At 45.9% G+C, this 17,896-nt stretch overlaps 1 protein-coding gene across 1 annotated transcript in view; it reads right to left on the bottom strand.

Moving 5' to 3' along the window:
• Nucleotides 1–17,896, bottom strand: part of LOC144754114 (E3 ubiquitin-protein ligase TRIM11-like) — a 129,185-nt gene that overhangs the window by 96,358 nt on the left and 14,931 nt on the right. The window contains exon 2 of the mRNA XM_078641680.1: nucleotides 11,685–11,780. Coding sequence (XP_078497806.1) covers nucleotides 11,685–11,690 — 6 coding nt within the window. The 5' untranslated portion in view covers nucleotides 11,691–11,780. The remainder of the gene's footprint in view (nucleotides 1–11,684; nucleotides 11,781–17,896) is intronic.

The following is a 17,896-nucleotide window of genomic DNA, read 5'->3' as shown; positions in this document are numbered from 1 at the left end:
AGGGTATACTCAGATGTGAGTCCCTTGCTCATTGCACCATCAGGATTCAAGCAAGCCGGGCCGACGACGCCTGAAATGGCAGAAACCGGTCCCCGGAAGCTTGTTTCCTTCCCAGTATAAGAATTGGCTTGGTAGTTTGGTTTGCCCTGTTCCCATCATGCACTGGGACAGGAACAGACTAATTTGCATATAGCCAAGTCCCGAGCTGGGATGGTGCAGTGAGCTAAAAAACGGTGATGGATCAAGCCCTGATCTTTGGACTGGGTAAGAGTGGTCTGCTTAATTCAGGCACTCTGTTCATCACCACCCCCTTTTCTGAATCATTTTGTCCACCATAAGCGTGGAAGGGTATACTCAGATGTGAGTCCCTTGCTCATTGCACCATCAGGATTCAAGCAAGCCGGGCCGACGACGCCTGAAATGGCAGAAACCGGTCCCCGGAAGCTTGTTTCCTTCCCAGTATAAGAATTGGCTTGGTAGTTTGGTTTGCCCTGTTCCCATCATGCACTGGGACAGGAACAGACTAATTTGCATATAGCCAAGTTCTGAGCTGGGATGGTGCAGTGAGCTAAAAAACGGTGATGGATCAAGCCCTGATCTTTGGACTGGGTAAGAGTGGTCTGCTTAATTCAGGCACTCTGTTCATCACCACCCCCTTTTCTGAATCACAATCCTGAAGGCAGAGTGCTTGGTTTTGTGTGAGAGGGTGCCCTAGCATGAGCTGAGCCCCTCTGCAGCTTTTGGAACCATCTCCTTATGGCTCTTCTATGATATAGCCATACCATATACTCTTAAGTGCATTATAATCCTCGCGGTTAATGCTAACTTTGGTTTGGCTTTATCAAAACATGTCGTGTAAGGTGTCATACACTTTGGAATACTTCCACCTTTCCAGAGGGAGAAGACATGTAGGTACTGGTAAACCCGGTTAAAGTTAAACAGAGACCCAGCATCACAAAATGGATGCTGCTGCCACAGACACGAGTCTGCCCTCCTGGTGCTGGACATAACTATAGCAGGGGAGGCCGGGACAATAGGTTTCCTGTCTAGGGAGGTGCTGGCACCTCCCCAGACTGGCTTTAGTGGATTGGGGCAGGGTGGGTTGCATTCAGTGAATGCTTTTCAGACAGTGCCTGGGGCACACAAGGTGCTCCATGCATTTCCCATTTCAAACAGGTTGCTGGGGCGCTCAGCCCCAGCTCTGGCCCGAAACTGGACAAAGGGGAAGGGGTCGGGGTCTAACCACCCCCTCCCCAGGTCCACCCATAGGAGGGACCTTAGAGTTAGTCCAACCCCTAAACTTACTATAAGTATAGAAACCCAGTCCCTAGGACTTTACATTACCCTGGACGAAACTCTGCAACATATATCTTGGACCTTTGACATTCCATTTCGACTGCAAGACAGAAGAAATCTCCCTTGTGGTCAAGGAGTGACCACCCTGTTCAAACAGGCACTAACTGCATCTTTGACGATCTTCATTTTCGAGGCTCCCGCTGGATCCCGAAGAATCTGCGACACAGGACACAGACTTCCAGACATCTCTGATGCTGACCTGCACTCCCAGCAAAGCTGAGACCTGTAGCAGACACGAGAGACGCAGGACCGGAACTCCTGGACATCCAGCATCTTTGCAACTGCACCTACTTCCCAAGGTATCCTGAAGTTGTGCATTGAGGTATTTGAAGCCCCTGCCCCGTGCACCGAAGCTCAGAGGCCTACACTCCACGAGTGTCCCGTGTGCCCGCTTTATGCATTTCCGCTCGAGGCCCCTTTGCGGTTCCTAGTCCGTTGGCTAGCGAGCCCCCACGAAGGGCCATTTCTGATTTAGTGAGCTTTCTTGGTTGCTCCAGACATGCTCCCACTCCTCTCCAAGAGGAGTCCCTCAGACCTTGTTGGTCTGCACCGAAGCCAATTTTGTCATCTTGCGTGGGTTGCTGTTGTCAAGGCTTGCTGGGTCCACTCCGGATTCCAACACTGCAGTCAACTAGATACTTCGTGGGACAGCTTAAATCCAGCTCCTGGTCATCGTCGGCCTCCTGGTCCTCGTGGCTGAAGAGTCAAGCTTCACCTCTTTCACCTGAAATCACCCGACATCGGCTGGGATCTTCTCCTCGCCATCCTGGTCACTGGCTAGTGACCCAGACTGTCAACTCTGGTTTCAGGTTCTTCACATCTCCGATCCACCCTTGGATCCACCCAGACACTTTTCCTCTGGTCGCCTGCAGCTTTTCTTCGCAGCTCTCCATAGGAATCGACGACGAAACCCGACACCTAAAGACACCTATGCACCCGGCTTCCCTGGAGGAGGTAACACGAGTACTCCGAAGTGTCGTAGTCTAAAAGGGTTCCATCGTAGTTCACCTAGAAGTGCCCTTAATCTTTCAAATTGTAACTTGTTCGTTCTCCATAGAAAGTCAATGGTGATCCATGGCTGTGTTTAGACACTGCACTCGTCCCCAGTGGGCCTCCTGCATTCTAACCTTAGGTGGTTATAGCGGTTCAATAGGCCCTAGGCCTATATGCCCCTAGGGCATAACATATACTGTGCAACTTATCGTATGCTAATTAAGTTCCTTGTATTGTACTTTTACCTCTGACCTCATAACGAGCCTAGAGGGGTTGTATTTAGAATACATACATATATATTTGATATATTCCTTGTGTCGTGTGCTTTCATTTGATCATTCAAGAGATTATAATTGGTAAACCAACTAGCTTAACTCGCCTGAAGGCTGCTCTCCACAACTACCACTAGGATAGCTTTCTATAAGGTTGACTTAACAACCTACCATCAATAAGGGTCGTTTGGACTGGTGCAAGGTGCCCACTAGACTAGTGAACATCATATACCAGGCCAACTTCTCACAGCCGGATCATAATGTGCCAGTTGGTTTACTTTTCGACCACCTAATCAAGATGAGATATAAGAAATGGGCCGTCGGAAAGTAAACCGGCCGCTCATTGCGACTGGCTTCCGACGGGCTCTCGAGCCCATCCGCCAGATGGCAGCCGGCCTGTAATTTCAAGGGCCGGTCTGTCCGACATGGAAACCATGTCGAAAGCATGTTTGGGAGCCCCCACCAAGGCCTCCTTTGATGCACGGTCTCTGGTTGGAGGCAGAGGGGGCATCTATTGATCCCTGCACGGGGTGCAGGGTGCAGGGATGAACCGCACTTTCAATTTCACTATCGGAGCATGCATTACAGCCAGAATGCATGCTCCCATAGTGTTATATAGGCACGCGACATAACGGTGTTCAATCGCATTCTAATGAGGCAGTTTGGACCGCCAACATCGATATTAGCCCGAAGTATTAGTATTATAAAGGCTGTACTTCTCGTATGAGCAGAAGCAACACCGAAAGGGAGAACACTCCATGTGGCGGGACTTTATAGCCTATTAAAATTTTTTTGAAGTTCTATATTCTTTATTTGTTGCTGCTGTGAGTTGGCAATAAAGGAGATTTGCATAATGTAAGTGTTGCAAAGAAGATTCTTGACACCAGGATAAGGTAAGAACAACCTTTATTCTGTCACCCAACTCTCCAGACTGTCAGGTGAATTCCAACATTCCAAAGCTGCCTCCAAGGGAACATACGAACAGGTGGAAGTCCGGAGGGGTGGGCGGAATGTGCCACTAATGATAACTTAACATACTTAGATTGCAACACATCTCCCTTCGAAACAGAAGAGAAATAGTAGGAAAAGGAAAGGAAGGGTAAAAAGTGAGGGAAAAATGGAAGCGAAGGACTCGTAATAGTGCATGCGAACCCCGGGTGAAACACAAGGATGTAACAACTTCACCAGCAATACCCCAGCTCCGGGAAGGCTTGGGCCAAAACAAAAAGGAATTCCAGGGACTAAAGGGAACAATAAAGGCAAAGGGTGTAACTGGCATAAGCACCACACTTTATAATATAGAGGAAATAATAACACAAACACCCCAATGCAGAGAATTATGCGGAGCAAAACAGGAGCTCACCTTGCGGTTCCCTAGAACACATAGTTTTGATTCTGTACATCTTCGCTGTGCACCACCTTCACCTGATTCATCTCCCCTTCCTTGCAAACTCTAGCAAAATGGCCCCTTCTGTTGCACTTCATGCAAGTTGAATTACGTGCAGTACAATGTACACTATTGGCTAGATGATTGCAGCTGCCACATCTGAAGCATTTCAAACCCTCTGTGATGCTTATGGGTTGCTCACCTTTAATTTCCTTGGACCTGACCTTGTACACTTCTCCCTCTCTCCTATCCTCCAGAACCAATCCTTTGATTTTGTTCACACTACTACTGGGTTCTTTAGGTTGGTCCATTTCCAGAATACACTTCGCGGTGTGTTCGATGGATTGGGCCATGGAGACGGCTTCCCTCAAAGAGGGATTCTTTGCAAGTAACTTTTCCTTTATTCTAGGGTTGTGTGTACACCTCACCAGCTGATCCCTAATGAGGGAGTCGTTCAACTCCCCAAATTCGCACAGCTGGGTGAGACCACGGAGTGCTGCTATATAATTGATAATAGACTCATTCTTTGCCTGAACTCGCGAAAAAAAACTTGTGTCTCTCAAGAACATCATTAACCTTGTCCCCGAAATGGGTTTCTAGTTTTAGCATGGTGATTTTAAACACATCTAAGTCTAACTCATCATCTTCCAATGCAGGGACTAGAAGGGTGTAATAAATTTGCCTTCCTTGCACTCCTAAATTATGGAGCAAGACATTATGCTTCCGTACGGCTGAAAATTTCTCTCCCCCAATGGCTATGAGGTATGAATCAAATAAATTGATCCAGTCCTTCCAGTGTATATCTGGATCGCCAATGTCGTTTAAGAAAGAGGGGGGTGGGTTCATGGATGATGCCGCCATGGGAAAGGGAATACAGAAGAGGCACCACTACACAAAGGTGAAGGGTTGAGAAGATGTACAATAACTATGGCTTTAATACAGCTACACTTGCAACTATTGATAAGCCAACCCGTACCTGCAATGGCGTCTGATTGCACATGTAACTGTAAAATTTTGTAGATAGCAAAGTGTGTTTGGAAAATTGGAAATAAAAGTTAAACGGAAAAGACCCGATTCAGGATTGTGCTTGAAACTTTATTGAAAGGACACTTGACAAGGACAATTGGAACGCATCTTGTGGAAGAATCTCCACCATTTTTTCTCTCACTATCTTGTTGGATCATAGATATAGTGAGCGGGTGTGCTCTGATGTACTATGGTTGATCATTGTTTTTTACTTAGATGAACTCTCTTGGATGTTATGAGGTTTATTGAAGTATATACACAACCATAGCTGATTACACTGATAAAACCTTTGTTTAGGAAGGGGCTTACACCAGGCTTGCTCAGTCTGATGGATGTATAGATCATTACTGATCCCTGCATACACAACCCACAGAGGTACACACCCACACAGAACCACACATACATTTCCAGACTCACACACAAACCTTGTACAAACTCACAGGTGGATATCCTCAGTCCATGCATGCACAGAGGCACACATCCATGCATATATGTATACTCCCACACAGATGCATATAAAGTCACACAGATGTATAACTCCAGATCCATTCATACACACTCCCAGAGGTACACACTCATACACATGCACACATTAATGTGCACACTCACACACAAACCTTGTAAAGACACAGATGGATATGACTGTCAGCAGCCCTACATGCCAAGAACAGATGCATACTGGTAAGTAGCATATTCGGTTCGAGGCATGTGGGCTGCTGAATTCATATCTATTGCATAGAATACATAGCAGTCCCTCCATTAGCGGCGGCCGCCCGTGCCAGCTGCAGCAGTCTGAAAAAGGGTTTTGAGAACAGCCTGTCCTACAGCTGCCTGCTGTCTAGAGTGTACATCGATGCAGTAGTGTTTCGTAAATGTATGAATAGTGGACCATGTGGCTGCTCTACATATCTCCTCTAGTGGAATGTTCCCTAGGAAAGCCATGGATGCTCCTAACTTGCGTGTGGAGTGTGCACGTGGAGGAATCGTTAAAGTGCGTTTAGCTTTTTCATAGCAAATTTGTATACACTTAACGATCCATCTGGCTATTCCTGATTTTGAAATGGGATTGCCTTTATGCTGTGGAGCGAAGGCGACGAACAGTTGTTTCGTTTTTCTGAAATATTTAGTTCTGTCTATATAATACATGAGGGCCCTTTTCACATCTAACGTGTGTAGGCATCTCTCTGCAACATTTTCTGGATTTGGGTAGAAAACCGGCAGTTCTATGGTTTGGTTCATGTGGAACTGCGAAATCACCTTAGGCATAAAAGTGGGGTTTGTACGTAAAACAACTCTGTTTGGGTGAACCTGTATGAATGGCTCTTGAATGGTTAGCGCCTGGAGTTCACTAACTCTTCTGAGTGAGGTAATGGCAACTAGGAAAGCCACTTTCCAGGTTAAAAATTGAATCTCACATGAATTTAGAGGTTCAAAGGGTGGCCCCATGAGTCTTGTGAGAACCAGGTTGAGGTTCCAGACTGGCGAAGGTGGAAGTCTTGGAGGGATTACTCTCTTGAGTCCCTTAAGAAAGGCTTTAATTGTAGGTACTCTGAATAGGGATAGGTGCTGTCTGTTTTGCAGTTATGCCGCTACTGCGGATAGATGTATGCGGATGGAACTGTAAGCCAGATTACATCTGTATAAATGCAACAGATAACAAATAATGTTCTGAATAGATGCATCTAGTGGGTTAATGTCATTATTGTTGCAGTATATGACAAACCTTTTCCATTTCGCCCCATAACATGCTCTAGTTGTGGGTCTTCTTGCCTCCTTTATGATATTCATGCAGTCTGGAGGCAAGTTGAGGTATATAAATTCTAGGACCTCAGGAGCCAGATCGCCAGGTTGAGCTGTTGCGGTTCTGGGTGCTGAATTTTGCCATGGCTCTGCATCATAAGTCTGGGTGTCAGTTGCAGCCTTTGATGAGGCACCACGGAAAGTTCCACGAGCGTGGTGTACCATGGTTGGTGTGCCAACGTTGGAGCAACCAGGATGAGTGTCATCGAGTGTTGCCTCAGTTTGCGTGCCACTAGCGGAATCAATGGCGCTGGGGGAAAAGCGTACGCAAACTTGCCTGACCAGTTCATCCATATCGCATTGCCCTGCGACTGCGGATGTGGCAACCTGGCGGCGAAGCTTGGGCATTTTGCGTTTTCCCTTGTGGCGAATAGGTCTATCTCTGGATGACCCCACTGATGGAAGTACGGATGGAGCACTGATGGATGTATCTCCCACTCGTGCATCTGGTGGCTGTGCCTGCTGAGCAGATCCGCCATTTGGTTGTCCTTGCCTGGGAGGTGTTCCGCCATGAGGAACATGTTCCTCTGAATGGCCCACTTCCACATGCTGTGAGCCAGGTGAGACAACTGTGGAGAGTGTGTTCCTCCCTGCTTCTGTATGTAGTACATGGCAGTCATGTTGTCCGTCCGGATCAACACGACTTTGTAGCACAGATGTACTTTGAAGGCTTTCAGTGCCATGAAGATTGCCATCAGCTCTAGAAGGTTGATGTGCATCTTCTGCTGTGACGTCCATAGTCCCTGCTCTGTGTAATGGAGTACATGAGCTCCCCATCCCTGGAGAGATGCGTCCGTTGTCAGTATTACCTGTGGTACAGGCTCTTGGAACGGTCGGCCCTTGCAAAGGTTTTGTGGATTCCACCAATGCAGAGAGTTGTATGCCCGACCGCTCACCAATACCAGGTCTTTTAACTGCCCTTGAGCCTGGTTCCACTGACGTGCCAAGCACTCCTGAAGCGGTCGCATATGTAGTCTCGCATGCGGGACTATGAAGATGCAGGAGGCCATCATGCCTATCAACTGCATGAACACTTTTGCCTGAAGCGAGTGTTGAGGTCTGAATTTTTGGATCAGCAATTGCATGCTGTGTATCCGCACTGAATTTGGCTGAGCTTTGGCCGCCAGAGTGTCTATTGTTGCGCCCAGGTACTGCCGTACGCGGGCGGGTTGAAGATGTGACTTGGGGTAATTCAGTGAGACTCCCAAATTGTGAAGGAGGTGAATGGTGTGGGACACATGGCTGGCACACAGCGGGGCCGACTTTGCCTGAATAAGCCAGTCGTCCAGATAAGGGTAGACATGTATGTGCTGTCTCCTTAGGTGTGCCGCCACTGTCGCCAGACACTTGGTGAATACTCTGGGTGCCGTCGTCACTCCAAAGGGGAGGACTTTGAACTGGTAGTGTTGATCCTGAATGGTGAACCTGAGATACTTTCTGTGGGAAGGGTGCATGGGAATGTGGAAGTATGCATCTTTGAGATCCAGTGTTGCGAGGAAATCTCCCGGACTTAAAAGCGGTAGAACTTGCTGTAAGGTGAGCATGTGAAAGTGCTCTGACAGAATGTATTGGTTCAGAGGCCGTAGGTCGAGTATGGGCCTGAGAGACCTGTCCTTTTTTGGAATCAAGAAGTACAGAGAGCACACCCCTGATCCTTGCTCCGCTAGAGGCACGAGCTCTATGGCTCCTTTTTGCAGCATACTGACGACCTCTTGCTGCAATAAGTGTAAGTGCTCTGCAGACATAGGACGATGTCGTGGTGGAATGTTGGGTGGAGTGGCTGTAATCTCTAGACAATACCCGTACTGTACAATATCTCGTACCCACTGTCTGTGGTGATGGATTTCCATACAGACAGGAACTGTTGTAGTCTCCCCCCCGACAGGTGTTAGATGGTCGGGGGGCAGTGACAAGGCGTCACTGTTTGGTATTGGCAGAGGATCTGGAGTTGTTGTTTCCTCTTCCTCTGCCCTTGATGTTATTTCCTCTATATCCACCCCTGGGATTTTTATTGTAGGTGGATTGTGTACCTCCCTTGTTATACTGCGTTTGTTGGGTGTTTTGGCCCCTTGAGGGTCCTCTGTTATTGGAGCGACGAAAGGAACCACCCCGAAACTACTGCGACTGCAGAGCTCCCATGGATTTTGCAGTTTCCGTGTCCTTTTTAATTTTTTCTAGGGTGGCATCAACTTCAGGGCCAAACAAGAAGTCAGTGTTAACCGGCTGATTAAGAATGGTGGTCTGTATTTCTGGTTTGAAACCAGATATCCTCAACCAAGCATGTCGTCTTAGCATGACGCTAGTGGTTATAGCCCTAGCTGCAGTGTCAGCTGTGTCTAGTGCACACTTGATGGAAGCGTTGGAGATCAGCTTCCCCTCCTGAACCAACAGCTCTGCTCCTTCCTTGAATTGTTCTGGGAGGTGCTGTAATAATGTCTCCAGAGTATCGTAGTGTGACCTATCATATCTGGCCAGAAGCGCCTGAGTATTAGCAATACGCCAGATGTTTGCAGCCTGTGCTGCCACTCTTTTGCCAGATGTTTCCAGTATCTTTGACTCTTTATCAGGCGGAGGCGCATCTCCCATTGTCTGCGAGTTCGCCCTCTTTCTTGCATTGGCAACCACCATAGAGTCCAAAGGCAATTGACCTTTAATATAGGTAGGATCCTCGGGGGCCGGCCTATACTTTTTTTCTATTATCGGGTTAACTACCCTTGCTCTAGTATTTTCTTTGAAAATGTCCTTGGCGTGTTTAAGAACGCCCATGAGCATTGGCAGTGTCTTTACACTTCGTTCGGAAGTTGAGAACGTGTCCACAAGGAAGTCCACTTCCACAGTATCACTATGAAGATCAACGTCATGATTTAACGCAGCTCTTTCAATCAGAGCGTTGAAAGCTGTAGTGTCTTCAGTTGGTGATGTTTGGACATTGTAGACAGTAGTATCAGGGTCATGTTGCGGGTTGCCTGGGTAAGCAGGGTCTGCCCATGGGTGGTTCTGATCATCACAACCAGTGTCGATCACATCGTCATCAGCATCAATATTATCATCACATGCCCCTGCATCCGAGTATGTAGGGGAAAAGGACTGAGGCTCCTGCTCATATGTTTGCAAGTGTTCGACCATCACTGGTGACGCAGGTGATCCCCTCTTTTTCTTAAGAGGAATCCTGAAAGACTCCATGGGTTTTTCTGGGACTATTTTCCTTTTGTCGATAGTTAGTCTCCTCGTTTCTGAGTCGATGAACTTCCTCGGTTCTTGTTCCTCTGTCTCGGTTGCAGGCCTGTAAGTTAACCCAGGTCTTTTTATGGGGTCAATGGCCTTTTTTGGCTTGAACATCTTTGGCCTCACTGGCGGCGGTAAACCGTATTTTATTGGCGCCGACGCAGCGAGCGCGGTGACCAACTTGGTAGTTGTGACTTTCTTCGGTCCCGCCGACAAAGCCTTGTCTTTGATTCTTTGAATCGACTCCCAGACATGTAGGGCCATGTCTTGGGCCTTACGCACCACATGAGCCGCGTCTGCATCTGACTGTGAACCGACGTTCGTCCCCGGTCCCGTCATTGAGCGAGGATTGGAGCTCTGTCTCGATTCGAGCTGCGTAGCGGCTCCCTTCGGCGCCGACGTCTTCGACTCGAAGATCTTCACCGTGGCCTTTGGCGCCCCGCTACTGGAGTCGAGGGCCTTCTGGAAGCTCCCCGCATCGAAGTACCTCATTTGTTTCGTCGGCCCGAGGGGTTTGAGGCCTTGGCGCCGACTTGAGCCAGTTGCACTTTCGGTTTCGACTGTGCTGGCTTAGGTTTCGTTTTGCTGAGATCAACCAAAGTTGGTTTCGAAACCGATGGCTCAATGATAATGTTCGAAGCCGGGCCTTGTTGCGGGGCTGTTGAACTGGAAGGGCGATCTTGGGTAAGGCCTTGTGGCGATCCCTCGACCTGAGCCGTATTGATATTATGTCCATCGGCCCCCATATCGACGGGTGGGCCTAGCTCCTCTGAGCTATCTTCCTTGGCCCCAAGGGCCTGAACGTCGACGTCTCCTACCTCGTCGACTACTTCATAACTCTCCTCGTCTTCCAGATACTCCTCTCCATCGGCCTCATAGTCGGATCCATGCACGGATCCCTGCTCCGATGATTCATCTCGGTCCGGTATCTCGACGACTTCTTCGTCTCCGGTCCCGAAGATATTATCTGGTTCCGGCGCAGGCCTATTTGATTGCAATCGAGCCGCGCGTCGGGTTCGAAGAGTCTTCTTCGATCTGAACCGGGCAAAGGCCATACATTGGTCTTCATTGTGGTCCGGCGACAAGCATTTGTTGCACACAGGGTGGACGTCGTTGTGTGCATATTTTGCGTTACAAAGCGGACACCTTTTGAAAAGGCCTCGACTCTCCATCGTCGATGAAACTCGATGCGAGAGGTGAAAGAAGCCGTCCGATAGTCGATGTCCTGCAGATAAATGTTATCGATACCGATCGAAACTATACCGACGCTCGCGAAAGCCTTTTGGCTTTGAGAAAAGTTTCCTAACTTGAGCTAAGATTTGAACATCCGAACCCAATGGCGGAAAAAAACAATCTGAGGATGGAGAGGATGCCCATGTGCACTGTAGTCCAGGGGAGGAGACACCTATCCCGTGATACTTCGAAGACTTCTCCAGGACAACAATGTGCAATCATCCGGGCCCAACACTAGGCGGCAATCTAATGCAATTGATATGAATTCAGCAGCCCACATGCCTCGAACATTCATTTGCTCATGTGTTCTTGAACTCTAAGAGATCACAAAAAGACATGGGCAGGGACATACACAGACACACAGAGACACAGCACTCACTGCAGCCACTCACCCTCATGGTTTGATACTGTTCTTCTTCCTTGATTTTAGACTCCTGAAAATATTTGCCCTCATTCTTCAGAAGACGCAGCCACTCTTGAAGTTTTACCTGCAGAGATGAAAGTGCAAGAAATAAGTGTAGATATATGGAGTGCAGTCTTTTTTTTATTGTTAATACGTTATTGACTTTAACCATACATAGCGGGAGGTGCTCGAAGCATACATTTTGGATACAGTTTATATGAGATGGTACCAATTATATTCAAACAACATTGCCTGTGAACGTACAGGCCCAATAACTAAACTTGGCACAGGTTACTATATGTTTCACTATCAGTAAAATGTTCAGGTGTACATGTTAAGATGACAGAGCAAATCATCTTACCTAAATATTGGTCCAGTTTGATTTGATTGCCTCGTTTAGGGAGGGTCTGATGGGAGACAAGTATTTACTGCGGTATGTTGCCCAGTGAGACCATATTTTCGTGGACAACCACACGCCTGATACACTCCAATTTCAGCCTCCATGCATTTGTCCGCGGCCTTTCTCCACCCACCCATTGATCGAGGGGAGGTACCCTTCCATGTTTGGGCAATGCCCCGCTTGGCAAGTGTGAGGCCCAAAAATAGTAGATGTTGTTTATAGCAATTCCCCCTATCCCTTCGGTGCTGTGAATCAAGAAAAGCTTGGGATCGAATGGAAGACGCCAGTACAGGAACCGACCCAGGCATGCCAAAATGGTTACATTGCCCCACAGCTCCAGAACATGTGTAGGAAGGTCCCCTCCGATTCTCCGCATCTGAGACATATGGGGGACTGGATAACGACCATCCTCCAGAAGGGGTAGCAGGTGTAGTTTGCTCAGTGGAGTTATTTAACATGGATTATACTGTAACATGTGGTTATAGTGGCAACTCATGACTAGCTAGAGCCTCAGTACAGGCATCCTCTGTAAGGTCGGGATGTCGGCTTGTTGTGAACGTATCTAGGACCCTATTTAGATATTCCCGATTTATGCCCTTATGTGGTTATAACAAATCATATCCTTATAAAGACATAAGAATCATATCCATATTTAGTCATAGCCAATGCAGTCCAAATACGGCAAGGCTACTCCCATAGACTCCTAGAAAGTACAACGCGTTCTTTAAACAAACCAAGCCTCCAGCAGCCCGGGAATTCCCCCTGCTTCGGTTTTGATTTGTCCAAGAACTCCTGGAGTCCTGAAAGACCTGCAAGTTCTTAGTGACGTCTTATGTCCAACCTTACGTCAAACTCGGCACCTTCCGGGTATAAATATACCAGCATCTGCCTTAGCAAACACACGGTGGTTTGGAGCAGATCAGCTATCTACTTGCCCGACGCCCTGCTGATGCGAGTGCCGAAGGAAGCCGACCCTCCCATTGACGCACTGAGAGAGACGCTGTCTTTTCTCCTGCCGAGAAATCCAGCTCCAGTGTTTCCCTGTCACCCTCGTGGGTTGCTGGGAGATCGAGTCCTGAGAGAGAGATACAAGACCTCCTTCATTCTATAACCAAGGTACGGAGCTGATTAGACCCATAGAGAATTCTTGTGGTTAAAGGCACAGTTGTTTGTAAAATAAATCACTTCATTCTGCTTAAAGTATCCATTCGAATAGAAGAGATATTCAAAGAAGGCCATATTGCCGCCTCCATGCCTGGTTTGCTGTTTGGATACAATACTTGCATACAACAAATGACCATGGAAGTAACGCTCACGAGATAGGCTTTTCCTGGCACCATGCCACAACAGCTGTGGTCACTTATTAGAACGTAGCTGCCGTTGGAAAGCTGTCTGAAAATAGGCTCTATCTGTGTAGCAGGGGTGCCGTGCAGGTGACATAAAGGTTGTTTGATGAACCTTCGCAGGCTCATGCAAGTTAATTCCTTGACACAGAAGTGTACCGCTTAGTGTTTTTTTACAGGTGTTACCACTAAGAAATACCTCTTTCTTGCCCCTACTCCAACATCTATGTGTATAAGGCAAATTCCAGGTTGACTTGATGTATCCTTTATCCAACCTTTCATACAGGCCTGCTGGTATATACTTTTGGCAGTATTGAAACTGAAAAGTTGTTATCGGCATTGTAATTGTTCCATGTATTATCCATTCAATGACAGGTCTTTCTGACATGGTCAATGGTAATCTTTCTAGTTTTTCAATGCTCAGCACCGTATAGTCTGCCCCTCTTTGTGCCAAAGAGATTTGTTTATCAGTAAGGTTAAAGACTGAAAATAATGACGTTGTGTTGATTAGACGCCATGGCACGTTGCCTGAACGCAGATTTTGTAACGTCCAGCCTAACTGTACAATAGAACGTAATTGGGACTGGCCATGTTATAACATTAGCATATCCTGTTCTATTATATCAATAGCAGATGATACAATGCTGTCCAGTGAATAAATTCTGGAGGACAGTCGTTAACCCATTGTCCACTACAGACAGTGATTTTTCCAAATTAATACGATCAATTTCTCGTATTTTTTCAGCAGTTTCAATTTGTGTCACTTTCCAAGCTTCATTGTAAGCTGCGTATATACCGGCGTATATGAAACGTTTCTGACGCTGTTTGCGAGGTCCCAGTAAGAAATCTCGCAAATCAGCACCTTCTTTAAGTAAAGTCAAGTGTTGCTTAATTTCGGGTAGTGTGGATTTCTGTAGCCATTCGAGGCATAGTTTTCCTACACTGTATGTTGTAATTATCCCTGGATGTTGTCTCTGGGAATATCTTGGGTCTGGCCTGTTCTGTTTGAACCCCTGTATTTTGTTCAGGAATCTATCTTGACAGTTATTAGTGTCTGGGGGCCAGATCAACCATTTTTTCCAATCAGGATTAGTTCTGTTTTGTTTTAAAATATAGGACACGTCTAACCCCTCATCTGTAGTGTTATTTCTATCAGGCATAGGCTTTGGTATAAGCGGGTTGTTTAAATCTTTTATCTTGGCTAGGCCAAGACAGGTTGTTTGTTGAATGGTGTCATTCAGGAACATTATTTGTTCTGGGATCATGCAGGCTCTGAATAATGATTCTAAAACTTGTACCTGCCATTCTTTTGTACCCCAGACAGTTTTTGTCTCAACATTGCTTATTTCAAAATTCAAAACCAAATGTAGATATTTTTTCATAAACTTTTTCAAAATAAATCAGTTTAGTATTTGTTAACATGTTTTTCACTCCTGTCTTATTCATAATTTTAAAATACAATGTTTCTGGATCTGTGATATTAAACCCTGAAAAGTATGCCAATTTCTCATAAAATGTTTTTGAGCTGCCTTTTGGCGGTGTTGGACAATGTTCCCACTGATTATAACTGAAAACATTTCTAGGATTAGCAGATTTATGCAAATAATGATGCCCAAAATGATTAAAGCAATACATTTCTTCATAATTTGATGAACCTTGTAAATATTCATGTTCTGTAAATTTTGCTGACATTTCTAAATCTGACATCATATTATTAATATTTTCAAAGTCCCAATCATCAGAGAAAGTACTAGGTGATACAAAGTCACTTAAAGAAATTTTGAACTGATGTGGATATTTCAAGAGCTTAACCGGGCCTTAGATTTCGTAATCAGTATTGTCCCATGCTACACCACCAGGTATAGGAATGGCTGTGATGTTCACTGATGATAGTTCTCTTTTTTCAACATGAGAGGATCTGTGAGGATTTAGAACCATGTTTATGTTCTGACTTGCTGTGTCCATTGTACTGTATTTTCCATCAATCATTCTTCCCAAGCTTAAAACTAAGATGAGCCAGAGCAGGAGGAAAAGTACACCTAACACAATCCACAATTCAATCCAAGGTGAGATCAGATATATTTCTCCAAGTTGGTGAAAGAGTTCTTTTACATTTTCTTTGAAAGTTTTGTTTGCTGGCTTGTCTCCATGTTCATTTGGATCATCAGAAAAGTCATTGAAATTGATAAAGTAGCCAGATGCAGTTCGGTCAATTGTTGGAATTGCTTCCGGATTTTCTTTGATCTGTGGATTTGCTTCTTCCTTTGCCAAATTAGTATAGTCCGGGGCTACATCATTGTAGACAGGTGTTTCTTGATGAACTGTTGCAATTTGGGTCTCAAGAGGCACAAGTTCCATGGGTTTGTTGCATAGTCCTATCCTTATTCACTGCAGGTTTATCAAATGGGATTAGTCTCTCAGTTTGAACCTCTTGGATTGTAGCAAGGTTTGTTCTTCTGCTACATCTTGGGAGTCCACTGGGCCTACTACTTATTATTGGCCACATCGTTGTGGTTTTACCAGGTCGATTGATACAACTCGGTTCTCCTTTTTACCAGCAAGGGGCGGTAGTACTACTGATCTTGTTCCGCTGATAGCTAAGACAGGTACTGCTTTTCTATAAGAAGGCCCAAATTCCTTCTTCACCGCGATCTTTTCTCTGACCAGATCCCCAATCTTTGGAATCCAGACAGGTCTTGCTGGGACATGTGGTTTTTCTTCAGTGGCCGTTGGCTTTAGCTTTGTGTTACTTAGACTTCTTCTTGTTTCATTCAAGTCCTGTAAAACAGCTAAACGATCTTTGATATCAAAAGCTTTTTGTTCCACCACTGAAGTCTGACAATCGAGGTCTTCGATTATCATTCTTGTACCAAACAATAGTTCATACGGAGTGATTCCACCCAGAGAATTTCTTGGCAGATTATTAAGACTATGTTGGACACTTATTAGATGTTTGACCCACCCATCACCCGAACCTAATACCCTCGCTGTTATAGATTGCTTTATGTCACTTTTTTTCTCTCTACTACCGCATTTCCCTCAGGATGGAATGGACTAGAGTACCGCAATGCAATGCCCAAGCCGGCCATGGCCTCCTTGTAAGCTCGAGAGCTAAACGCAGGACCCTGGTCAGAATGTAGCATGCCAATTGCGTATGTGCCGATAAAGACTCGCAAATCTTTTATGGCAGTTCTGGCGTCAGCCGAGCGCTGGGGCCACATCCAAATGAATCTAGTCTTAATATGTATTGGATCGCATTTGTCTTGTCGAACGTTTGCATGTAGATAGTCTAATGCTGTCTAATAGAGGTGTCTGGGCTGGTCTTACTGGGCTAGAGTCAGATATCTGGTCCGGTTCATAACTACGATCTCTATTGCAGTCTTAACAATTCATTGCAAAGTTATAAACTTGCACACTCATTCCCGGCCACCAGTATCTTGATTGCAATTCTATTAGAGATTTCAGGATCTCTTGTGCCTCAGACCCATTCCCATGTGTGCTTCTTGAATCAAGAAGACTCTCCGGTTCGTTTTGGAATTACTCTATCCCCCACTCCATGGATTTGAGCAAACGGAACAGAGTTCGCATCAATAATGTATGTATTTCCGAGTGGATAGTTTAGAGGTAACACCGCATAATTGCCTTCCATTGAGGCTTTTACTGCGATTAGCGTTTCTCCATCTATTTGTTTTTTAGAACGCTTTTTTGTAGCTACGGAAGCCGGGTGACCAGCTGCCGCTGTGGCTCTGTTAGCCCATGAATTCCCTGCAACGTGAACGCCATCACGTTGAAGACTCTGCGTATGTATCACGTGAGTCTTTTGTAGTTCTTTCTGCAAAAGAACTACATATACCCATAGTTTTTTATATTTTATTGTGCCACCTGTCTCATCTTTGTAACCGTTTTCAATCCAGGTCTGCATGGAATTATTGTAAGATTCGACACAGAAATGCGAATCGCACACTATTAGTGTGGGGAATTCGCGATCTGCACTTTCGAGCGCATCTTCAAATTTTGTAGTTCAGCTTGCTGAGCTGTACAGTTTCTGAGTGATTCAGTTTTAGTGACCATCTGTCTGAATTTACCTAAGCGCCAGCGACCTTTATCAATCGCGCACGCAGCATTGTAAACTTTTTTCTCCACAACGTAGTGTTGCGCAAATCTATCTGTGTAGATTACACAGCTGTACTGTTCCAGAGGCAGAATTCCGATCCACAGAGGACATTCTTTTTCGTATTCTAGATGTTCTTGCTTTTTCATATTGGGATCAAATGCGTGTATTACGTCAGTTGTATCAAGAGAATTAACCCATTGTATCCATTTTGGATCTAAGGCCATAACATTTGTAATGCTCGGTCTTGTGACTGCTTCAAGGGCTGATACTGCTGTTAAAACAGATATTCTCTTCCCTTGAGCTAGGGCTTTTTCTTTCTACAGCCGTTTGAACCGCAGTTAGAA

The sequence above is a fragment of the Lissotriton helveticus genome, chromosome 5_1 (assembly GCF_964261635.1).
Source record: "Lissotriton helveticus chromosome 5_1, aLisHel1.1, whole genome shotgun sequence".
NCBI lineage: Eukaryota > Metazoa > Chordata > Amphibia > Caudata > Salamandridae > Lissotriton > Lissotriton helveticus.
Note: the sequence above shows the minus strand (reverse complement) of the source record. Positions and strands in the feature narration are given on the sequence as shown.